The 25,379-nt window shown below is 43.2% G+C and overlaps 1 protein-coding gene across 1 annotated transcript in view; it reads right to left on the bottom strand.

Moving 5' to 3' along the window:
* Positions 1-2,008: 2,008 nt before the first annotated feature.
* The window catches only part of TXLNG (taxilin gamma), a 59,048-nt gene continuing 35,677 nt past the window's right edge, over positions 2,009-25,379 (bottom strand). Inside the window, exons 3-10 of the mRNA XM_008060760.1 lie at positions 24,367-24,458; positions 17,046-17,216; positions 14,921-15,115; positions 12,349-12,468; positions 10,105-10,179; positions 7,065-7,157; positions 3,617-3,712; positions 2,009-2,539 (exon numbers count right to left, since the gene is read on the bottom strand). Of these exons, the coding sequence (XP_008058951.1) occupies positions 2,213-2,539; positions 3,617-3,712; positions 7,065-7,157; positions 10,105-10,179; positions 12,349-12,468; positions 14,921-15,115; positions 17,046-17,216; positions 24,367-24,458 (1,169 nt within the window). The 3' untranslated portion in view covers positions 2,009-2,212. The remainder of the gene's footprint in view (positions 2,540-3,616; positions 3,713-7,064; positions 7,158-10,104; positions 10,180-12,348; positions 12,469-14,920; positions 15,116-17,045; positions 17,217-24,366; positions 24,459-25,379) is intronic.

The following is a 25,379-nucleotide window of genomic DNA, read 5'->3' as shown; positions in this document are numbered from 1 at the left end:
CTATGATAGCGTCTAGCTAAAAATACATAGTAAGCCAAAAGCAGCAGGCCAAGTACTGTTAATCACATTGCTTTATAAAGCCCTTGAAAATAGGCAACAGGTCCAAGATATACAATCTTCCACACAGGACAAGCACCACAAAGAAAAGTGGTGGGCTACACACGAATGGCTTAAAATGTTGAGGGCTGTACATCCAGCAGAGTTCTTGTGAGATGTGATCATTAGTACTGATTTTAAGATAGACTATATTTTTTGTGTATACCTTCAGAAATGAGTCCAGTATCAAAGGGCAGTACTTATAAGAGTCTGTTGGAGGGTATTGTTTTTGCTTCCGACTCATTTTGACAGGGTAATTAGATAACCTGCTTTGTGGATTTCTTTTCTTCTACCGTCTGGCCCCTTGAATTAACATGACTGATGGTGGAAGCTTAGATATAATCCTCCACTCCAGGCGCTGTTTCCTATCTATTGGACAATTTTCAATTCTTTCAACCCAGTTTAGACCATGAATGTGACAGGACTTTACAAATCAAACTTTTAACAAAGAGAAAACCCTTTTAACTGGACAAAACGGAGTTTATTCAGTCCAGTAAGCAATTTAACAAGTGTCAGTTTGATAATTTTGCTCAGTGGAATGTGCTAACATCAGTTCTACTAGAACCTTTTTATTTCATAAAGCATTAATGCAAATTATACCAGGGACAAAGTCAAACCTTTCATCAGTGCAGCCTGATTAATCATTTGCATAACTGAGCCACATTCAATATCGAAAAAAACAAAGGAAAGTTAAAGAACGAATTGATAAGTTATGTGCTTCATTTCAAAATTTCCCCCATTCCAAGTGTACAGACCTTAATAATACTGTGGTGTTTTCTTCTTTAAAAAAAAAAAGACTAAGGGGTACGAAACAAGACTGAAAGCATTGTAATGGCTCCTGGTGACTTAACACTCTGCCAAGTTTTCCCAGAGTGAAAATGTTGGTTCCAGTGATTGTTTTGGAAATGAAGTCAGTCTCGGTAAGCACTGATCCATAATTTAAATTCTCTTTTAAAAAACCTGGAGTACTCTGCTGGTGGGGCTCCTGTAACAACTCTCAAGTAGCCAGAAACTGGTGGAGAACTCTTGCCTAGTGACAGCTATGCATGAATAGACCCCTCCTTGACTTAAGCTGACAAAGGACTTGTAAAAGTGAACAGTTTCAAAGGATGATCAGCTTTCATTGTGAAGTACAGCATATGTACTCAAATCAGAGATGAACACAAACCACCATCCTCTACAGGAGCCCCCGGTGGTGCAAATTCCACACATGGGTCCTAACCTGAAACCAAAGTTGTATGACTATTTTCAGTCAAATAAACATGAAGCCTGTTTGTAAAATGATCTGCCTGCCAGCCTGGGCAACTTGGTGGGACCTCATCTCTACAATAAAAAAATTCACCGGGCATGGTGGTATGTGCCTGTAGTTAAGGCTAAGGTGGAAGGATCACCTGAGCCCAGCAGGTCAAGGCTTCAGTGGCCATGAGTGTGCCACTGCACCCAGCCTGGAATACAGACTGGGACTCTGACTCAAAAAAGATTCTCCTGTATATACTACTTTGTCCACAAGTGACATCTTTATATACATATTCTGCCAAAACTTAGAGGGATTCTAGGCTTGTGGCCATCTCAATTTGTCCACTGATAAAAATATCAAAAAGCTAATTTGAATCAAATATGCTATGCTTGTTTCTGACCCAACACTAGAGGTTTTTTTATGTGGCATTTAAATGAGCTATTAGACAAAACTAACCATCCTAACCTTTTTTGAGTAACATTAATGGGGGTCTAAGACATTTAAATTAATATTGTCTTCACATCAAGAAACCATTGTCATAACAAAGTTTCCTTGAATGGCCGGCCCTGTCTTGAGTGAGATTTTAACTAGGATAATTATGTGCAAGGAGCAGGGAAGAGAAAAGACAAGGCAATGGACACATGCATTCCAATGAAGGGGGAAATGAGGCAGGTGTGCAACACAGCTGAGGAAAACGTATAGATTAAAACTATCCCAAACTGCTAAGCAGCCTCCTGTACCACATAAGTCCAGTAGTTCTAAGAAAATACAGATATGGTAGAAAAAGTAAGAAAATTTTCACCACAAAACCAATAGTTACTACTAACAGAGAAAGTTATACACAAAATAGATCTCTCGATACAGTGTGCACACTTCATCTTAGTCAACTGACTCAATGCCTGGAGCGGAGCCTGTGCACAGGGGCTTCTGTGCTGTGCTTTTCTCACTCTTGGGCTCGGCCTCCAAGTGCACCCCTGGGGCTCTTTTCGAGGCAGTGTTCAGCTCCCTGTGAGAATCCAGAGCAGCACAGGGCTGTGTCACAGGTGGCGCTAAATCCCCATCAGCTGCTCTGACAGAGACCTGCTCTTTCAGGACTTCCACCTTCTCGTTGAGCTCATTCCTTTCTGTCTGAAGGGCCCTGCACAGCTTCTCTAACCGTTCCAGTTTTATTTGAAAGGCCTTGTACTCTTTATCACGGACAGTTTTCTGAAAGAAAAAAGAGACCAGGCTTTATGTAATCTCATGAAACACAAATCAGGTTATAGTAGACAGAGTCAAGGAAGCTGAACCATACTGAAAACGACCTATCCTCTCACCTTTTGGACAAGTTCACTTTCTTGACACCTAAGGTGGTGGCCAGCTAGCAGACAGCACACTTGTCTACACAGACTGCTACTTCATACCATATTGTTCCGAGGTGACATAATTAAATTCCCTCTTTAACATGTTTTTAAAAAATAAAATCCACCGAACTTTTTAAGACATTTCATATTGAACTACTAGAGAAATGCAAGATAGTCAATACAAAGACTAAAACATTAAGGGCCTAAATAAAAATTGAAAACGACTCTAGTTCTATGTAGATTTATCTTGTGTTCTGCCAATTTTTAGATGAGAACAAGATTCTTGTATACATGTGCCCCAACATTTTCTCTCTTGTGAAATGTTATAAATTAGTCCTATTAAGTTTCTGAAGGTGTGAAATTTAGTGACCGCAAGCAATACGTTTCAGCTTTTTAAAACTGGCAAAAAGTACTCTGTTGCTTTTTGAAAAACTAATCAGTCAAGTTAGAAAGGCACAGCTGCTTGCTTGTGTGCTCTCTCTGTGAAGTTGGATCACCAATTCCCAAGGGTGGGCCTTGTTCCAGCTGCATCAAAATCAACCTGGGTGCCTATGAGAAAAGCCAGTTCTCTGCACACCCTGGACCTAGTGTTTCTGAGCCTCTGGATGGATGCAGCCTAGCAATCCTGGTCTTAACTGGGAGTCTTAAGAAACCACTAGTGTAGAAGAAAGCAAAATCTAGATTACAGCAATCCAACACTAGCTGGGGCTGCCTTAACTGTATAGTAAGAAGCCTGATCTCTCACTCAGGGCCTTACACCTAACTTAACTGCCAGGAAAGACATCACAGATCACAGAACACACTAAGCAACCCCCGCCTCCCAACTGGCCAGTCTTCAACTCCCATGGTAGTGTCACAACACACGTCCCCTGCCCTGACGGGTACCTAAACTCAATCCCCATAACCAAGACTACAATTTAGTTGCTGGAAAACATCTCACCTCTTCAGCCATTTGTAGAAGTGCTTTATTATTGTTTTCCCATTTGGTACGCCATATTATTGTTTCTTTTTCCAGTTTTTTAATTTTCTTTGTCATCTGTGAATCAACACAATTGCAAATTTAAGTTCTAAGTTCCACTTATCTCTTCTCCCTGTCCCACTGCACAAAAATGTCTTCATACTCCTCCCCCCCTCCCCCATTGCTGCACCTGCCTCGCCCAGCTGACAGCTGTGTCTTTAAAGTAGCTGTGCCCGTCTGTTGGCAGCAGAGCTTATCTCAAAAGCTAGGGGGGAGCCAAAGAAGGAGTTCTGTATTATGAGAAAAACAAACTGAATCTCAATTTCAGAGGCAGCCGCACATAGAGGAAGCTGTCAGACACCACACTCTGAACTCAGTTAAGGCTGAAGTGTAGCTTCCATCCCAGCTGGAGATAGCAAGGGACAAACCCTCCTTCTGCCCAAGCTGCATGAAAAAATGTTCATGATTGTGCATTTTCTCCCATTAAGTGACTTCCTCAGATTCTTTTTTTTTTTTTTTTTTTTGAGTTGGAGTCTCACTCTGTCGCCCAGACTGGAGTGCAGTGGCCGCTCCCGGCCACCGCAGCCTCGACCTGCTGGGCTCCGGCGATCCTTCCGCCTCAGCCTTCCATGTAGCTGGAACTACAGGCGCGTGCTACCACGCCCGGCTGATTTTTTGATTTATTGTAGAGATGAGGTCTCGCCTGCCCAGGCGGGTCTCGAACCCATGGGCTCAGGCAATCACTCACCTCAGCCTCCCAAAGGCGCGGGATTACAGGCTGAGCCACCGAGCCCGGCTTCCTCAAGATTCTTGGGAGGACAAAGATTTAAGAATGGATGCCCTCCCACAACCTCTGAGATCATATCGGCTTCAGAACTAGAGTTAGTATTATTTAGGTAAGACTCCAGTGACCAAAAAGATAAAAGTAGTTAACCCTTTGACTTTGGTCATCCCTACACCTCACAAGAATGTTTTACTTCAGATTTTGCTAAAGTTCAGAAATCTGGGTCCAGAAATCATGGAAGCGTTCTTAAATCCATGTTATCAGAATGGTTTTCAGAAATCCAGAATGGGATTTCTCCATGCCTGTCAGTCAGCCACATTCTCAATATTCCTCCATCCACTGCTGACCGTACACCAGCCCTGATCCAAGTCGGGGCACCGAGCCAGGTGCTGTTAAGGGAAACAAGGATAAGGCACAGCCAATGCCCTGGGCCTTCGGTAATTACCCACAGAACCGTAACACAAGGCAAACTGGGCCAAAGGCCGTGGGAAGAGCTCATGGAAAAGATCTGGGTTGAGTGCTGACCCACAGTGATCTCTGTAGCCACCACAGAGGGGCATGTTCCAGTCCCAGAGGATTCTCCAAGACAGCAGAGCTGTGGGAGTCCCCGCCTGAAACTGTTCTGCCTCCACGGTGAGCCTGTCCTGGAGCCCAGCTTATGCTTTCCCTGTGCCTAATAGTAGTCCCTCGATTGGAGTGTCAACTGAAAGGACTGGCAGGCAGAACGAATCTGCTGCTCATGGAATTCTTTAGATTACTAGGTCTAAAAGTACCTGACGGTGGAAATTTGAGCACATGCTATTGTGTCAAGCGCTGTCTGAAATACTCTACTTGGAAGGGTACCTTTTTTTTTTTTTTTGAGTTGGAGTCTTACCCTGTCACCCAAGCTAGAGTGCCAAAGCGCACTCACAGCCACTCCAGTGTCGACCTGCTGGGCTCCGGTGATCCTTCTGCTTCAGCCTTTCAATTAGCTGGAACTACAGGTGTGCGCTACCATGCCCGGCTAATTTTTTTTTTTAAATCTATTATAGAGATGAGGTCGCGCCGTTACCTAGGCTGGTCTCAAACCCATGAGCTCAGGCAATCCACTCACCTCAGCCTCCCAAAGTGCTGGGATTACAGACTGAGCCCCCGAGCCCAGCTGGGTACATATTTTTGTTACTGTTTTTCTTTTTTAGTTTTTTTTTGCTGTTGTTACCATTTTTAACAATGAAGGAACGGACATAGAACAGTTAAACAACTTGTCCACGATCACATGTTATATGATGCCACTGGGACATGAACCCAGAGCACATGGCCTCAACCACTATGGAAGATCTAATAATAGTCATGACCGACATCTACTGAATGCTTACAACGTCCCTGGCAGTACTGTACTTCTCCCCAGCATAACACCATTTTCTTAATCCCCCACTGTAAGTAAAATAAGGATGGGCAGATTTGTATCAAATTACATATTTTTGTTCTTAGCTTGACATCAAGGATATCTCTTTCCCAAATGTAGGCATGAAAATGCAACAGAAGCCAAAGAATTTGGTTGGGGAGGAAGGTTTCAGTGGGTGTAAAGTTTTTTTAAAAAAAGCTTTTTAAAAAAGGTAAAGGCCGGGCTCGGTAGCTCAGCCTGTAATCCCAACACTTTGGGAGGCTGAGGTCAGTGGATTGCCTGAGCCTGCGGGTTTGAGACTTACCCGGGCAACTTGGCGAGACCGCGTCTCCAATAAATTTTTAAAAATTAGCCGGGCGTGGTAGTGCACACCTGTAGTTCCAGCTACTTGAAAGGCTGAGGCGGAAGGATTGCTGGAGCCCAGCAGGTTGAGGCTGCGGTGGCCAGGAGTGTGCCACTACACTCCAGTCTGGGCGACAGTGAGACTCCAACTCAAAAAAAAAAAAAAAAAAAAAAGGGTAGAAACACATATAGGCTGGGCAGGGTGGCTCACACTGTAATCCTGGCACTTTGGGAGACCGAGGCGGGAGGACTGCTTGACCCAAGGAGTTCAAGACCAGCCTGGGCTTGTCTCTACAAAAAAGCAAAAATTTAGCCAGGCATGGTGGTGTATTGCCTGTATTCCCTGTTACTCAGGAGGCTGAAGCAGGAGGACTGCCTGAGACCAGAAAGTTGAGGTTGCAGTGAGCCATGAGCATGCCACTGCACTCCAGCTTAGGTGACAGAGACCCCAATTCGATCAATAAATAAATAAACACACGTGTGTGTGTGTGTGTGTGTGTGTGTTTGTGTGTTTGTGTGCGCGCGCGCGCTGGCAGCTCAACCAAAATATGTAATTACTCTTATGAGCTTGGATGTCTTTAAATAATTTTAATCTCCAAGGACAGAGTTCCGTGAAAGGACCAAGGCGTGATCCAAGGAGTGGTTAAACAAAAAACAAGCCAAACGACAAAAAACTCACCACTTTATTTCTATGTACAAGTTGTATTTTATAGAGGATTTCACTGTAATAAAGATAGAATTCTAAGAGCACAGAGATAATTAGCTACTTGTGGTACATTGAGGGCAAAGTGACCAAAACTGCCACTGGACAATCAGAAAAGAGAAAATTAAGACAGTATCATAACATGAACTCATCCAAATACCAGTCATGCTTATATAAATTCCCTTTATGTAATATTCTATTAAAAATATGCAAATACCTTTTCCATTTCCTGCCTGAAGGTTGTAAACAGTTCATTACTTTTTGCCATGGTAGTCTGGAATTCTTCAAACTTATCCATATACAGAGAAAGCTATCGAAAAAAAGTATGAAATAATCTGAGTTCCATGTAAACAATTCAAATTCCCAAACTTTCCAAAGGACATGTAGAGTTAAACAGGAGTTACTTGTTATAAGTGCTAGAAACAAGCACACCCAATTCTTGGACACCAGACATAGATGGTTAAAGTTCTAACCCACAGCAATGCATTAAAACTGAGGACATTTTATTGACTTTAATATCAGATGTCAGCACTTACAATGTACAAATATCTTCTAGCTCTACTCCATCAATTCTAGCACAGTCTGGCAGTTAGGGCAGAATTCTACGCTTCATGCATCTGGAATGCTTTAGGAACTATGCCTCTTCTGATATTTGAAAATTGTCCCTGGGAAAAACTCATCCTTTAAGAGTGCCACCTGCATAGCTCTCAGTTTGACCTCAAGGGTATCTCCTTAACGTAGGTAAGACTATGCAACAGAAGCCAAAGAACTGGTTTGGCTGGGGAAGAAGAATTCAGTGGGAGTATAGTTAAGAAAAACTAAAAGAGGTAGACGTGCCAATTTTTCTTTAAACGCAGCCCTACCCTTAAGGAATTTTACTCAAGCTGAGGAAAAAATGCTAACCAACAAAGCAAGCCGAATGGAAAACGGAGTCTCACCTCTTTCTCACTGGCCATTAGAAAGGAGTCCAGAGAAGTGCTTGGGGAAGGCAGAGTCAGGGTGAGAGTACTTATGGGGAGGTCTGAGCAAGGCCTCACGGCTGGGCTGAATGAACGAGTTCACCTTAGACCAGGAAGAAACCCTTTCGAGAGCATCTAGTGTAATGACAGGATGAGGGAACAGAGACCCAGAGGAATGAAGTGTTTTGCACAAGACCGCACAACATATAAGAAAAGCAGGGAAGAATACAAGCTCATCAGAGCCAAGCAGCAGCCTCAACAGTGCTGGATTAGGAACACTCAGCAGCACCACCTACCGCAGGATGTGGGGGCGGGGAGGAGCGTGATGGCACCCAGCCCACCCAGTTAGCAGGGGGACGGGCCATCCGGGAAGCACTCAGAAGCAGGCACTGCAGTGTGTGGGAGGCAGGAGCCAGCTGAGAACTGTGTCACCAGTGCCGTTAGCTAGATGAGGTTGCTGTGAGACAGCTGGGCCATGCCTGCAAAGGTGAGGGCCTGGGCTGGGATGAAGAGAAAGAGCAGGAAGAGAAATGCCAGGTGAGCTGGAGAAGAATTTCCTGCACAGGACTTATTGGCAGGCACTGACAAGGCCTCGGAGGCTACAGGCCTGGAGTCAGGGGTGCTGGCGGTGCTTGGGCCAAGTGAGGGAGCAGTTCTGGCGCTTGAGGGACATCAGAAGTTATGGCAGTTTTGCTGTGGTCCATCTTACTGAACACCGTCCCACCCGAGGGTTCAATGCCAGCTCGGTGGATAGCCAATAGGTGGCAACCAGCACCACACCTGGACTACCCTGGCTAGAATACAAACCAGCTCTATTATGAAACCAAGCAAGAAGACTTCGAGCAAAATGCAGGGAAATGATACGGTAGAGCAGAAAATGAGACACTCTTGGGAAGGACGGCCACATTTAGGTAGCAGGAAAAGAGGTAACAGCAAAGGAAACAAAATAATGATTGGCTAAGAGGACTCTAGGTGGCACTGACCACAGACAGTAGAAGGCACAAGAGTGACAGTATGACAGAATCAGAGCTGGCGGGAGGCTTGGTGAAGGGCCCTCTGGTGAGTTGTCCTGCAGCATGATCAGTGACCCCCACAGTCAAGAACACCTTCTGAAGTCATCTAAACACTACGCACCTCTTCCACATCGATTCTCATCTCCACGCACATGGACAACTGGCTGTACAGGGTTAAGTAAGGAGTCTGGGTCCCCTAGAAGGTTTCTGGCATGATCATAACCAATGGTGAAAAGTTCCAAAGATTTGTGATATCTGACACCTCTTGACTTTTCACTCCAAGTTAGGCTAGCTTTTAAAGGAAGGTTTCATCACCACATCGTAAAACGATCCAAAAGAAAAACAGCCCTCCAAAGAGATGCTATGAAGAGTCATGCCAGTCTTAAGGTATTTAAAAGTTAACTTAGAATCTTTACATTGAAGAAACTTACTACATGATAAACTTTTAAAGTAAGTAATACTTTTTTCAACCAAATATAATCTATAGAGCTAACTTAACAAATGGTAAATTTAGGGTACAAACGCTTAATTTCACCATCTATAAAGACATAGGAAGTCTTGCCTGTACTTCTGAGTAAGGAGACGACAACACCTGTGACTCTCATTCCCATTCCACACAAGTTAACCAGAGAGAGATCACAGTAGGACATCCCTATGTGATCTGGACTGAAAAGGAGGGAGGGCCCGATGAAAAATACAACCACACATGACACTACCTGTGAGCAGGGCTGTGTGGCTGTATGCAGCCAAAAAATTTTTAAATTTTTTTTCTCGAGAGACAGGGTCTTACTATGTTTGGTGACCAGGTTAGACTTGAACTCCTGAACTCAAGCAATACTACCACCTCAGCCTTCAAAGTAGCTGGGTGCAGTTTTTGAAGCACATTATATGTTCATAGCACAAAATTCTAAAAATAATAGGTTGAACTATATTAAATTGTCATATTTTGATCAATGACGTAATCTTGACTTCTTTAGTAATTTCATATGGTTCAACCTGATACAAAAGAACTAAAATCTGAAGATTTATGTGTTTTCCTTTTGTGGGAATTTAGGTGGAATTAGGTGACACGTGGGAACAGACTGAGATAGAGAGGAGGTATCTGGGGTCTTGGAAAGGAGACACTAAAGGAAGGCTGACCAAGAGGGACAGACATGTGGTCTCTTTCTCAGGTCTGGTCAGCTCAGGCTGGGAAAAAGCAAAACATTTTAGAGGAGATTCAAGGTATATATCAAATAAACCACAGATTTTTCTTAGAAACTACCATCCCCTGCTGTCAAGTTACCTGCTGTTTTAGCTGTACTTCTTGCTGTTTCATTTGTTCGTATTTGTGCCTCGATTCTGTTGCTTCTTTTAATAACTAAAAAACAGAAACATTCTGGCAAAATACTCATAGTGATAACAAACATGACTACAGTGTCAAATGACATACAGTTAGGCTTCACCCTTCTCACTATTTGAGCAATAACCACAGGTCTACACATGAAACACTCTGTTCCACGAACTGCCATTTACCTGTATCTTCCATCTGTCCCACTGCTAACACTTAGGAATGTAGAAATCATCTTTTACAGAAAGCAGAAAAAGTACTCTGGAGGCCTAACGAGGTTTACAAAACTCAGGGAACTCAGGGATAAACTGCTGGTTTTGGGGAAAATAATTAGATGCACAGTATTAGCAGAAAGCATGGCCAAGGATCACATTATCCGGGTGACTTAGAAAGCTCTCTGAGGCAGGATAAGGCAGGACAAAGGGCACGGAGCAAAGCAATGAAATCTGAAACCTGGTTTCTGAGCACTTTTCTAAGAAGTGAGGGGGTGGGGGATCAGGGGGGCTGGGTGCTTTAATTTATATACAGCACTTGGGTTTTCAAAAAAATTATATGGTAAACTTGCATAGTAGGTAGTTGTGAAATTCAGTCCTTGAAGTAAACTGTCACACATAGTCCAGAGAAACCTTGAAAAGTCCTACTGAACCACCAGAAAGTACACACACATATATGTGCATGCGTGTGTGTGTGTGTGTGTGTGTGTGTGTGTGTGTATAAAATTTATACTCCAACTTTGGAAATAATCCATTTCTCTGTTGAGCATTGGATACTATCATCAGTTCATGTGTAAAGGACCACACCTGAAACACATGTCTCTCTAAACCTTAAACACACTCAGTGTGACACACGCACTTCATGAGGGCTACAAGGGAATTGCGTCTTCACAGCGTACTCACCCCAGGCTTCAGCTACCTGAGAAGCGCTGGATCAAACAGTCCACATTATTCTAATCATTTCTCACTTTTATTATCTTTTGGGTAAGCACATAATAGCTGAATTCACACATGTTAAATATACATACCCAGTGAGATTGCACCATGTTCACAATTACTGAAAGGCAATATAATCTGAGCACATGCTCTGGGAACAATGCTGAGTGAATAAGGTATAGAGTATTCTGTTAAATTTTATCAGAAAATTGTACCAGAGTAAGTAAACAAATGGCTTCCCTAGTTTCAAGTTACTTGCTTAAAAAAAAAAAAAACAGGATCCTCTTTTAGGTCCTTGCTTTCAAGATGAGAAAAGAAGGAACAAGGGCTGTGCCAAAAAGGGTTGTGGCCATGTGCAACCTATTTGCTGCAAGAACTGCACCCGATGCATGCCCAAGGATAAAGCTATTATAAGAAAGGGATTGGCAGTAGTAGGAAACTGCCAGGGGAAAGGTAGGTAGAATTGGTAGTTGAGGGAAACTGCCAGGGAAGGGGAGCACACCTTATCTAATGAACATTTGTATACCTAACCCTGAATTGTGCCCCACGGCTTTAAAAATAAAAATTAAAAACAAAAAGTTCGTCATTTGAAAGATAGTGGAGGCTGCAGCTGTCAGGGTCATTGAAGTGTCTTCGATGCCTATGTGCTGCTTCCCAAGCTGTATGTGAAGCTGCATTACTGTGAGTTGTGCCATTCATAGTAAGGTAGTGAGGAATCCACCTCGTGAAGCCCGCAAGGACGAAAAACCCTCACCCCGATTTAGACCTGCGGGTGCTGCCCCATGACCTCCACCTCCACCAAAGCCCATGTAAGGAGCTGAGTCCTTAAGGACTGAAGAACAACTATCTTCTGGAAAAAAAATAAAATGGAAATTATAAATAAAAACAATGGAATCACATATAGGAAACCTGTATTTGGTAAGTTTGTTATTAATTCACCAAATTCAATGAGCTAAATACCAGCACAGCTATTAAACCTGGTGACCATTACCTAAAGATGTGAAATTACTATTCTAAGCATAGAAAAAAATCAAACAAGTGCAGGTCTTTCCACTAACTTGGTCTAATCCCCCTAGCAGATTTTATGTATAAAAAGTTAAAACAGAAATAAATAGCTGAATGCTTTCAAACTCTCCCCTCTGCCCAATCTAGAGCAAAAAACCAATTAGTATGCCCCAGGTGCTACATTAAATGTAGCATAAGTTCAAATGTTTTAAATGGCTTTGGTTCCAATTTTGGCAATAATTTTTTTTAAAGAAGTACAACTTACAAACTCTCTTTCTCTCTGATGTTTTTCATCAGCTTCTTTTATCAGCTGTGTTGTTTGCTGCAGTTTGGCATCCACAAGCTGCTGCTGCAGTTCCTTATGTTTGAACACTTTATCAATATGCTACAGGAAAAGCAGAATTTTATCACTTACCAAAGAAAGGAACACAGTGGGGAGGAAACTCAACACAAATTCCAACGCCATGCCTACCTGCTTTCCTGCTAACACCACCATAGCTAAGGACACTGGGTGTTTCTCTCCCTGCACTTAGAAGTGGCTCCTCTACTTGACACCACTTTGCCAACCATCCCATACCTGTAAGAGCACTGCTTTGACTGGCACCCACTGCTTGGCCCTGCCAGACGTGGACTGTCTTCACCACAGTTTTGCACTTCCTTTCTCTGTCCTACACTAAAAATAAGGCTTCAAGTGCACCAAGACAAAGGATAAGGAGATCAAACTATTACACCCATACATCACGCACATAATCCCTTTTGTTCTCCCCCATTAAACTTTCCCAAATGTATCAGCTGGAGGTAGCATGGTATGATGGTAGAAATGGCCCAGGTCAAACCCTGATCAGCATGGGGGCCCTTGGGCAAACTCCTCCCATGCTGAAGCCCAGTGCACTCATCTGCACAGGGGATGCCCACACCTACCTTGCAGAGCTGTAACAGTAAATGCAATGGCTAAGCTGTGTAAGGTGCTTGATGCCTGGCATACATTCGACATTTGGTAAAAGCTCATTAGCATTTCCAAACAAAATTGTAAGTGCTCACTGATGCACAATAAAGTCATCAGAACAGTCCCTTCTCAGCCAGAGAAACAGAACTCTTGCACTTACAATATCCTGCATGAGAGGGAAGATACTAGCTGGGGAAGTAACACAGTCAAACTAAGTACTGAAGAGAGCACAGCAAATGATTGATCTTCACCTGCAAATAATTTGATCATTATTAATTGTATCCTAACCAAAGAAAGAATTTCTATAATATTCAAAATAAATAAGTCACAAATAATGTGACAAACATATCTGATTTTCGAGTTTGCTACATTTATGATGAGGTATACTGACTGTCATAATAAACAAAACTAAAAGAAAAATTTTAAGAAAATTTAGGGATTTTTTTTTTTTTTTTTTTTTTCCTGAGTTGAAGTCTCACTCTGTCGCCCAGACTGGAGTGCAGTGGCCGCTCCCGGCCACCGCAGCCTCGACCTGCTGGGCTCCGGCGATCCTTCCACCTCAGCCTTCCAAGTAGCTGGAACTACAGGCACGTGCTACCACACCCGGCTAATTTTTGATTTATTGTAGAGATGAGGTCTCACCAAGTTGCCCAGGCGTGTCGCGAACTTTTTTTTCTATATTTGAATCTATTTCTGCAAGGCATACAACACACATAAAAGCTTAACATTTTACTAACTTTAAAGGCAGGAAAACACCATCTGAGAAACCTAAAGCTTTGAGCTCTGTACATCTGACCTCTAAAAATGAGGAACTTTAAAAAATAGGTTAGCACCTATTTGCTTTTAATCTGAACACCATCTCTGAACATCCAGACTAGCTTATAAAATAACTGCAAAGCACTCTGTGCCTCAGCCTGTAATCCCAGCACTTTGGAAGGTCGAGGCGAGTGGATTGCCTGAGCCCATGGGTTCGAGACCAGCTCCGGCAACTTGGCGAGACCTCATCTCTACAATAAATAAATAAAAAAATAGCCGGGCATGGTAGCATGCGCCTGTATTTCCAGCTACTTGGAAGGCTGAGGTGGAAGGAATGCCAGAGCCCAGCAGTCAACTCTGGGGTTGTGAGTATGCCACTGCACTCCAGCCTGGGAGACAGGGACTCTAACTCAAAAAAAATAAACAAATTGCAAAAGGTTTATTAATTGGAATCTACTGGCCAAGTTCAGCAGCCACAGATCCCTCCAGTACATTTTTGCCTCAATGGGCATGTGTGAGGGGTTATGTGTAGGCCCTTTTTTATCCCCCAAATAGTATAAAACCCTCATTTTAAAAAAAAGGCTCAACACAGTAGCTCACACCTATAATCAGGAGGCCGAGGCAAGGGGATCACTTGAAGCCAGGAGTTTAAAACCAACCTGGGCAACCAAGTAAGACCTCTATCTCAAAAAGAAAAGAAAAAAGAAAAGAAATAAACATTGGTATACAGGTGTGATGCAATGGTCATGGCTACTGTACAGATTATCATAGATATCTGAGATACAGGGTATTTGTGGGCCAAATATTAATTCATCATTAGTATGGATAAGGGAAAACAATCTATATGCTAAAAATGCAGCTTTCCAGTGTTACACGGAAGACAAACCGTTCTTAATATGTCTCCCAGAAATAATCTCATCTATCCAAATCCAGTGGCCCCTGGACCATCAAGTGATGATCCCAGTTAGTTCTTCTGGTTGTGTCATGCCCAATCCTTTCCTAATTAAAGAACCGACTTCTACCATGTATATGGGAATGTTCTGAAACATCCTGTGACAGTGGTTTTACTTTAGTAGTAAATGGTGAAGCTTTTGCTAATCCTGAGAAGCTGTTTAAACAAACCAAATGCTGTTACCTCTTCTCTCAGTGCATACTGCTCAATGAGCTTCTTCAGCTTCTCTCCCAGTTCGATGTTCTCCTGTCGGAGTTTGGCATTGTGTATGTCATGCTGCTCCAGCTGGGCCTGGATTTCATTTAATGTGATCTGGAAATGGGCAGTTGCTTCTTTGCGTCGTTCTTCTTCCTCTCGTGCCTGCTGCATATTTTCCTCCTTATTATCCAAAATAATTTGTTAATAATATATACCTCTAGGTAAGATGCTCACAAAAGAAGCTGCTGTCATGTGGATTCATTTATTGCCCTGTGTTGCTTCTGAACTACAATTCCTCCCCCTTATTTAGGATCATAATACTCTCTCTTAGAAGCAAGCAGCTTTTCCTAAGTAGACAGATAACCAGAAAGACACAAATGGGCCTGCTTTAAAACAAGTGTTATATGGTGTCTAACATTTACTCGACTGAAGCCCAAGTAAGGGGCTTCTCCACGCAGCCAGCTCCCTCCTCACTGGTTATGCAGGGCATCACCTTGGATCAGCCTGAGGAGACACTGCCCTGACTGCAGCTTACTTTCCGGGTCACACCTTCCACTCCCTAGAGGGCAAAGGACATGTGGAATCCTTATTTTTAAAAGCTCAGTGGCTCAGTCTGTAATCCCAGCACTTTGGGAGGCTAAGGCGAGAAGACTGCCTCAGCCCGCAGGTTCGAGACCCCCCGGGGCAACTTGGCGAGACCTCGTCCCTACAAAAAATCAAAAATTAGCCAGGCATGGTAGGGCGCACCTGTAGTTTGGGCTACTTGGAAGGCTAAGGTGGAAGGATCGCTGGAACCCAGCAGGTCGAGGCTGCAGTGGCCGGGAGTAATGCCACTGTCCTCCAGCCTGGGTGCAGAGTGAGACTCCAACTCAAAAGGGGGGGGGGCTTACTTTCAACTCTTACTAGGATACAAGTGTCAAAAGACCTTTTCATGTCTAAACAGTTGTCAGCACATTCAAAATACTGATTTACTATGGGAAAAAATACAGGCTATTTTAATTAAGATCTAAATCCAAGGGTTCAAAAGCAAAGGAGAAAATAGCAGCTCTCATATCAGTGAAGATACACTTCAAAAGTGCTACTATATTCTAGGGCTTGGGGGTCTGGTGGGAGAGGGGAGTCTTTGGTCAGAGATCCTACTCAATGTCGTATCACAACTCTACACAAAGGAAGGTCCGGCCCATTCTAGGAAGCAGGTTCCTCTCGTGGCTCTGCTCTTTTCCCCTTTCCCTGTTGATACCAATTAATCTTTGGGTACCTGTTCCCTCTTCCTTTATAATCAGCCAAGGTAGAAGTGGTATTCTTTTTTTTGAGTTGGAGTCTCACTCTGTCACCCAGGCTGGAGTACAGTGGCACACTCACAGTCACTGCAGCCTCGACCTGCTGGGCTCAGATGATCCTTCCGCCTCAGCCTTCCAAGTAACTGGAACCAAAGGCGCATGCCACCACACCTGGCTAATTTTTTGATTTATTATAGAGACGAGATCTCACCAAGTTGCCCAGGCTAGTCTTGAACCCCTGGACTCAGGCAATCCTCTCACCTTGGCCTCCCAAAGTGCTGGGATTACAGGCTTGAGCCACTGCACCCGGCCATATAAGTGGTATTCTAAAAGTAGTTAAAAACTGAACAGCTGGGGGTGAAGCAGGGCACCTGGACAATGCAGACATGGTATCTACCCCAGAGCTCAGCGGGAGCTCTCCCTTCTCATTATCACTGACTCAAGTCTCTTACTAGTTTCTCATTTCACAGCAGCTCTTCCTAAATGATGATCAGCTACATCAGTGCTCAGTAGAAAATTGGCAATGCTGAGCTTCCTAAGCCATGGCTCTAAGCAGAAGAGCCTTAGGCATAAACATCAATCCCATCTAGATTCCCTGTGACCAAGTATGAGGTGTACTAAAGCCCTATTCCTTGAACAGGAAACCAAAATGTGCGTAGAGAGCTGGTATTACATTTACAATGACCTCACAGATGACATCAGCTAAGTAAAATAGAAAGCAAGGCAGTATCTGTCTCCAACTAGTGACAAGGATTTGTTTCAAATAGGTACAAGGTGATTATAAAATCAGCTAAGACCCTCCTGAAAAACAGAAAAATGAACCAACTAACCTTTAACGTCTTATTGTGACGCTGAAGTTCCCTGCAAAGAGACTCTAGTTTGCTTCTTGCCAAGATAGCTTTGCTGTGTTCACTCTGCAAGTGAACTTTCTCTTTCACAATCTGGGCTTGCTTCTTCTGCAGAACCTTCATTTGCTTCTGAACATTCCTGCTCTCCTCCAGCTAAAATTAACAAGCACTTAACGTTTAGAAAGTACAGTAAAAACCTTAGCATTATGGCTGGAAGAATTACAGTAAGAGCTATGGTACACATTTTCAAAAAGCCAAACACTGCAGTTTAATATTTTATTTAAACTGTTTCATGCCATGCTATGATGCCAACCTTCTCTTCTCTTTTCCAATTGTGATATGAAAGTAAGCAAATTTAGGGTAGGGAAAATAACCTGACTGCAATCTTTTTTTACCCTTTAGATATATTTAGTTGTGTGTGTGTGTGTGTGTGTGTGTGTGTGTTTAATTGTAAAGACACGGTCTCGCCAAGTTGCTCGGGCTGGTCTTGAACCCACGGGCTCAGGCAATCCACTCGCCTTGGCCTCCCAAAGTGCTGGGATTACAGGTTGAGACAGCAAACCCGGCCTAGTTATATTTAGTTTTCACAACAACCCTTTATTACTCCAGTTTTATAAAAGAAAATTATCAGCACAGAAACATTAATCAGTTGCCCAAAATTCCATAATTAGCACAGGATGGGTTGAGGATTTGAGCCCAGCAGCCTGAATCACTGACCTTCATGACTTCCCTATTGACCTGCCATGCCCTGGGGTCCTAGATCCTGCCCACTTGCCTAACTACAGACATTGATCACAGCTCTTCTTCCTGCTTTCAAGTCAACGACTCCCAGGCAATGTGGGCTCCTCAATCTCCAGTTACAATCCTGTGGTTGTTTTTTTTTTTGAGTTGGGGTTTTTGAACTCATGATGCCCTTGAATTGGACACCTCCTGCCCCGGAAGTTTCCTGAAGTCCAATGGCAACACTGCCCAAGTGTTATGGCCTTCCTCCTTTGAAAAATGAACTAGCACTCATTCTAGCTGAAACTTATTCCAATGTTCAAGGCCAGGACCAACTCAGTTCTAGGTCAGGCAGGCCTTGAATTGCTGCTGTTTGCTAAGTGAATGTCTGTCTTGATTATTTCCTACCTGCTAAAAGACCTGCCTAAATCCAAATATAAAATACTGGTTTACTGTGCTTTGTGTATTTTTTCTTATTTTTTTTATTTTTTATTTTTTTGAGTTGGAGTCTCAACTCTGTCGCCCAGACTGGAGTGCAGTGGCCGCTCCCGGCCACCGCAGCCTCGACCTGCTGGGCTCCGGCGATCCTTCCGCCTCAGCCTTCCGAGTAGCCGAAATTACAGGCGTGCGCCACCACGCCCGGCTAATATTTTGATTTATTGTAGAGATGAGATCTCACCTGCCCAAGCGGGTCTCGAACCCGCGGGCTCAGGCAATCCACTCACCTCAGCCTCCCAAAAGCGTGGGATTATAGGCTGAGCCACCGAGCCCGGCTTGTATCTTTTTTTATTTAACAAAAAAACTGACTTAGGAATCAACACCACCGAGTTTTACTTTTCGTAAAAAACATCCATAGGATACTGTACAGAAATGGTCATCAGAATTTAGACTGCAATAAGCAGCATTCATGGTTCTTTGTGAGTGAGAGAAACCACTCCAATTCCAGGTTTGGAGCAAATGAGTCTCGTTCAAGTTTAAATCATAATAGGCCAGGTGCGGTAGCACATGCCTGTAATTCCAGCACTTTGGGAGGCTGAGATAGGAGGATTGCTTGAGCCCAGGAGTTTGAGACCAAGCAAGGCAACACGGAGAGATCTCCTCTCTACAAAAGAAAAAAAAATTAGCCAGGCATGGTGGTGCATACCTGTAGTCCCAGCTACTCAGGAGGCTGAGACGGAAGAATCACTTGAGCTCAGGAAGTCGAGGCTGTGGTGAGCTGTGATCATGCCACTGCGCTCCAGACTAGGTAACAGTGAGACCCCGGCTCAAAACATAACCAAATAAACATTAACAGATAAGATGGCAGCCTTACTGACCTTACAAGAAAGCTTTGGCTGGAGGAAATGATGCTGAGTCACAATTTCAAGAGCAAGAGTGACATCTGGTGGCCTATTCAAACATATCAAGCATCCTTACAAGAAATACACAAGATATTAAAACCAACTTTACCGAAACTCCTGCAGGAAAAAAAAATCACTGTTTTTGTATAATAGTGTTGTAAAGTAATCGTCCTCCAGACCTCGGGTAGCAGCAAGATTTAAGACGTTGCAGGTTCTGCACACACTAGCCGTGACCCCACCTGGGCATGTTAACTCTCCTGCCTTCTCTGCCTTGAAGTCACGACCTGTGTTCATCTCCCTTTGCTTTCCTTGTTCTTTTATTTCATGTGTGACTCTTAAAAAAAATATTTTCGGTTTTAGTTGTTTTGACTTTATTGTGGTTAGTCCAAATAAGGAATTGAACTTTTATTTTAACTGAAATAGCCACATGTGGCCAACGGCTACCATCTTGGACAGCACAACTCTTGCTTACATTGCTAGAATTGTTGGCATGTAGCTATAGATCAGGGGGTTAGCAAACTTTTTCTGTAAAGCGTCAGCAAGTAAATATTGTAGGCATTGAAGGCCACATACGGTATCTGTCATGTGTTCTTTATTTTTAAACATCTTAAAAACGTAAAACCATTCTGAGCCTGTAGGTAGCACAAACACAGACTTCATGGGATTTGGCCTACAATATCCCACTTTTTAAAAACATACCACAAGTATGCACAAAACACTTTAATAATCTATTCTCTTATGTCAATGGGCATTTAGGCTGTTTCTAGGTTTTATTACTCACAGTCAAATGAACATACTCATATGTGCTTCTTGACATACACATGTCAAAAATTTCTCTTGGATGCAAACCTAGAACTGGGGCTGCTGGGCAATGACTTCTAAATGTTCGATTTCACTTGATGATGCCACACTGCATGCCAAAGTGGATGGCAAGTTTATATTCCCAACAACAGTCCATAGCGATCATGTATGTAGATACACATGCTCTCCAAAAGGTAGTATGATCAGATTTCTTAATTTATGCCACTACAATGAACATTAAATTGCATCTTCCTGATAACAAATTAGGTGGAACATCTCTCCGTATGTTTATGGACCTTTATGTTAAGATATCTTTGTGTTTCCACTTCTGTGAAATGCCTCGTTTGTGTCTCTTGCCCCACTTTCGGGTTAGCTGTCCTATTCTCATCAGTGTTTGTTAACGATTCTTGACACTGGATCTCCTGTTGGTTGTATCTGTTGGAAATATGTTCCTCCCAGTTTGTAATGTCTTCTCACTTTCTTTTTTTTTTGAGTTGGAGTCTCACTCTGTCACCCAGACTGGAGTGCAGTGGCACACTCCTGGCCACCGCAGCCTCGACCTGCTGGGCTCCGGCGATCCTTCCGACTCAGCCTTCCAAGAAGCTGGAACTATAGGCGCACGCTACCACGCCCAGCTAATCTTTTTGATTTATTGTAGAGATGAGGTCTCGCCAAGTGGCCCAGGCAGGTCTCGAACCCGTGGGCTCAGGCAATTCACTCACCTTGGCCTCCCAAAGTGCGGGATTACAAGCTGAGCCACCGAGCCCGGCCGTCTTCTCACTTTCTTAAGTGAGGTTCTTTAGATGGAAAGAAAATCTTGAGTTCAATAAAGTCAATTTGTACTATCTTTTCTGACAATGCTTTTTGTGCTATAAGAAATCCTTCCTTAACCCAACTGAAAAACTATTTATCTATTAATAAGTCAAAATAATATCTAAAAATTTTAAAGCTTTAATGTTTGACATTTAAACTCAATCTGGCCGGGCTCAGTGGCTCAGCCTGTAATCCTGCGCCTCGGGAGGCTGAGGTGAGTGGATTGCCTGAGCCTGCGGGTTCGAGACCTGCCTGGGATACTTGGTGAGACCGCATCTCTACAATAAATCAAAAAATTAGCTGAGTGTGGTAGCGCGCGCCTGTAGTTCCAGCTACTTGGAAGGCTGAGGCGGAAGGATCGCTGCAGCCCAGCAGGTCAAGGCTGCGGTGGCCGGGAGCGGCCACTGCACTCCAGTCTGGGTGAGAGTGAGACTCCAACTCAAAAAATAAAAAATAAAATAAATAAAATACTCTTAATCTACTTGAAATTGACTATTGTGTATGGTGTGTAAGGATCTAAGTTCATTTTTTTCCCCATAAGGATAACCACTTTTTAAGTCCCATTAATATCATGATGGCAATTCTCCTGCAAATACATCCATAGATTCCATGAAATGCTCTTTGAAATTCCAAATGGCTTTTTCCCCCTACCATGGAACTACTAAATAGGATCTAAAATTTATAGAGTAAAGGATCAAGAATAGCCAAGATACTTCAGACAAAAAGTATGAGGATATACCCACACAGTCATACGCTAAGATTTATTATTACACGATAACAATCTACACAAACCGACTACAGAACAGTAAAGAATAGTATTATAAAGTATTTAAGGAAAATGTTAATGATGTCTTCAGCTAAAAGACAAATGCTACAATTTTATGAACTCATGTGGATCTGGTGAACGTGGTAGATACAAGGTCTCCCAGTGGACAATCCTAATTACAGTACACCGAACTCCCACTCTACAAAACAGTTGTATGTGTCAGGGCATCAAACACAGTGATGTAAGATGATATGCATTACAAAAGGGCAAAGACCATAAATGGAAAAAGGGAAGTTTTCAGAAAAATCCTCGGGAAAAGCCTATTCCCTTGGTGGGCCTACATACTACACATGCTCAGTATGTAGAGCTATATACAACCTATATATTCTGCCTTTTTTTTTTTTGAGTTGGAGTCTCAGTCTGTAGCCCACACTGGGCTCCGGCGATCCTTCCGCCTCAGCCTTCCAAGTAGCCGGAATTACAGGCATGCGCTACCACGCCCGGCTGATTTTTTTTATTTATTGTAGAGATGAGGTCTCGCTGCCCAGGCGGGTCTCAAACCCGTGGGCTCAGGCAATCCACTCACCTCAGCCTCCCAAAGGCGTGGGATTAGAGGCTGAGCCACTGAGCCCGGCTATATTCTGCCTTTCAAATGAAGTGTTGCTTCAAGAAATAAAGCTTTTAGAACATTTTCTAAAAATAGTACACATTTTGTCTTTCATATGTTCAGCACAAACGATATCAGAGATTACTCAACTGGGCAAGTCTTCAAAGTGTCACATCCTAAAATGTACGTAACAATTCTTACTAGTGACTTAACAACAACCATATTCACACAAAACAATAACAAAAACCACAAATAAAAACACCCTAGACCCCTACTATTTAGAATGTGATCCAACATCATCTGGCAGTATCATCATCTTCACCTGAGTTTGCTAAAATGCATATTCTCAGGCCCTAACTCAGACCTAGTGAATTAAAATGTGCATTTTAACAAAAGGTTCAAAGATTTGTGTGTCTGAAAATGACTATCCCAGTGACTATTTGTTCTTTCTGCTATTCCATTCATGGCTGGCTGCTGTTGTCACATTACTAAGGTCAAGTAGCTAACCTTCTACACAGCTGTTTCTGTTTTCTACTCTTTTCCATTTTATTTCTCTTTCCTTTTCTGTTCTTGTCTTCTTTCTCCTCATATGAATGGCACCAACAGGGACAGGTTGCCACAGCGGATGAAAGCATTCCTTTTCTGAAGCAAGTATCCAACCACACTATTTCCATCTTTGCATCTGTGACTATCTTGGGCATTTACGTTGATGCCCAGAGTTCCCTGCTGTGCCAAATAATAGAACGTGCTGGACTACTGAATGCCAGCTAAGTGGACCACTTTATAAACTGAGGGAAAGTAACTGTCATTCTTCAACTATGAACAGAATCCGAATTTTAGAGCTAGTCATTGATAAAAAGCAATGGTTTATGATATGAAATTGTTTTTAAAATGCATAAAAATTGTAAATGATAACTCATCCCCCTAAGTATTTCACAAAAGGCAATAATTTTAGCATCTGTATTAGAACCACTTATTCTAAAAGTTTTTCACAACCCTTCCTTCAAAGGGTTTTATGACTTTCTCAGCCTTCAATTTAATAGGATGGCAGAGTTTCCAAGGTGAAACTGCTTTCATAATTCCACAAAGAGAATTGATGCTGCTTGAAATAACAGGCTCAGAACAAACTCTTCCATAAGGTCCATTTCCTTGGAAGATGGAAAAAAGCATACTTAGCACATAATAGACGATAAATAAATATTTCTGAGACACAGTATTGTTTCAGCACACTATTTCACCCAATTTATAATTTCAGTCAAAACAGAACCTTGATCTCTCAAATTCCTTTCAGAAAAGTTAAATACAGGAACCATTACACTCCAACTGACTGGTATATAAGGCATCACAACACAGCAATGAGAAGGCTGAAAAATATTCTAAAACCAAGTTTTAGAAAATCGATGCCACACCTTTGCATTATAATGTTCTCCATATATCACCTCATAAAATGAAACTATGCCACCAACAGAAAGCTTCAAGAAATCAGATTCTTCTCCTTCAATTTTGGAATAAAATATAATTTCACATTTAAAGCTCTATCAAGCTGGGCTCGGCTCAGCCTGTAATCTCGCGCTTTGGGAGGCTGAGGTGAGTAGATTGCCTGAGCTCGCGGGTTCGAGACGTGCCTGGGCAACTTGGCGAGACCACATCTCTACAATAAAAATAAAAAATAAGCCAGGCTCGGTGGCTCAGCCTGTAATCCCAGCACTTTGGGAGGCTGAGGTGAGTGGATTGCCTGAGCCCGCGGGTTCGAGACCCGCCTGGGCAACTTGGTGAGACCTCATCTCTACGATAAAATTTTTTAAAAAATTAGCTGGGCATGGTAGTGCATGCCTGTAGTTCCAGCTACTTGGAAGGCTGAGGCGGAAGGATCACTGGAGCCCAGCAGGTCGAGGCTGCAGTGGCTGGGAGCGGCCACTGCACTCCAGTCTAAGTGACAGAGTGAGACTCCAACTCAAACAAATAAATAAATAAATAATTTAAAAAATTAAAAATTAAAAAAAATTAGCTGAGTGTGGTAGCGCACACCTGTAGTTCCAGCTACTTGGAAGGCTGAGGCAGAAGGATCGCCGGAGCCCAGCAAGTCGAGGCTGTGGTAGCAGGGAACGGCTACTGCACTCCAGTCTGGGTGACGGAGTGAGACTCCAACTCAAAAGAAAATAATAATAAAGCATAAAATTGTACTTTAAAAAACTTATAACACACACACATTTTGCTGTTTCTTATTGGTCCTCATACCCTTGATTTAATACTCACGAGATCAGCATATTTCTTACAGAGAGCTGCCAGCTTCTCCTCTGGGGTTGAAAGGGTGTTTAGGGCTTGCATCAGTAATAAAACTTCTTTTCCTGATGATTAACAAGAAAAGAAATAAGTCTCGGAAGAAGAAAGAGATCAAATCTAACCTATAAATTCTACTAATACCTCCCATGTTCTGACATCCATAGTAAACTAATTTACACCTATAACAAAAAATAAGAGAACTACCAGCTCAATTAAGAAACCTGCCGGGCTCGATGGCTCAGCCTGTAATCCCGCACCTTTAGGAGGCTGAGGTGAGTGGATTGCCTGAGCCCGCGGGTTCGAGACCTGCCTGGGCAGGCGAGACCTCATCTCTACAATAAATCAAAAAATTAGCCAGGCGTGGTAGCGCGCGCCTGTAATTCCGGCTACACGGAAGGCTGCGGCAGAAGGATCGCTGGAGCCCAGCAGGTTGAGGCTGCGGTGGCCGGGAGCGGCCACTGCACTCCAGTCTGGGTGACAGAGTGAGACTCCAACTCAAAAAAAAGAAACCTATGCTCGGTGGCTCAGCCTGTAATCCCAGCACTTTGGGAGGCCAAAGTGAGTGGATTGCCTGAGCCCGCGGGTTCGAGACCAGCCCGGACAAGTTGGCGAAACCTTGTCTCTACAATAAAACAAAAATTAGCTGGGCTTACTTGGAAGGCTGAGGTGGAAGGATCGCCGGAACACAGCAGGGGTGGCCGTGAGCATGCCACTGCACTCCAGTGTGGGCGACAGAGACTCCAACTCAAAAACAAAAAGCTATGTTAAAATTCTGGATTAAGCCGGGCTCGGTGGCTCAGCCTGTAATCCCACGCCTTTGGGAGGCTGAGGTGAGTGGATTGCCTGAGCCCGCGGGTCCAAGACCCGCCTGGGCAGCGAGACCTCATCTCTACAATAAATCAAAAAATCAGCCGGGCGTGGTAGCGCATGCCTGTAATTCCGGCTAATCGGAAGGCTGAGGCAGAAGGATCGCAGGAGCCCAGCAA

The sequence above is a fragment of the Carlito syrichta genome, unplaced genomic scaffold (assembly GCF_000164805.1).
Source record: "Carlito syrichta isolate Samal-C Ts95f unplaced genomic scaffold, Tarsius_syrichta-2.0.1 Scaffold304715, whole genome shotgun sequence".
In the NCBI taxonomy this organism is placed as follows: Eukaryota; Metazoa; Chordata; class Mammalia; order Primates; family Tarsiidae; genus Carlito; species Carlito syrichta.
This window is presented reverse-complemented; position numbering and strand designations above follow the sequence as displayed.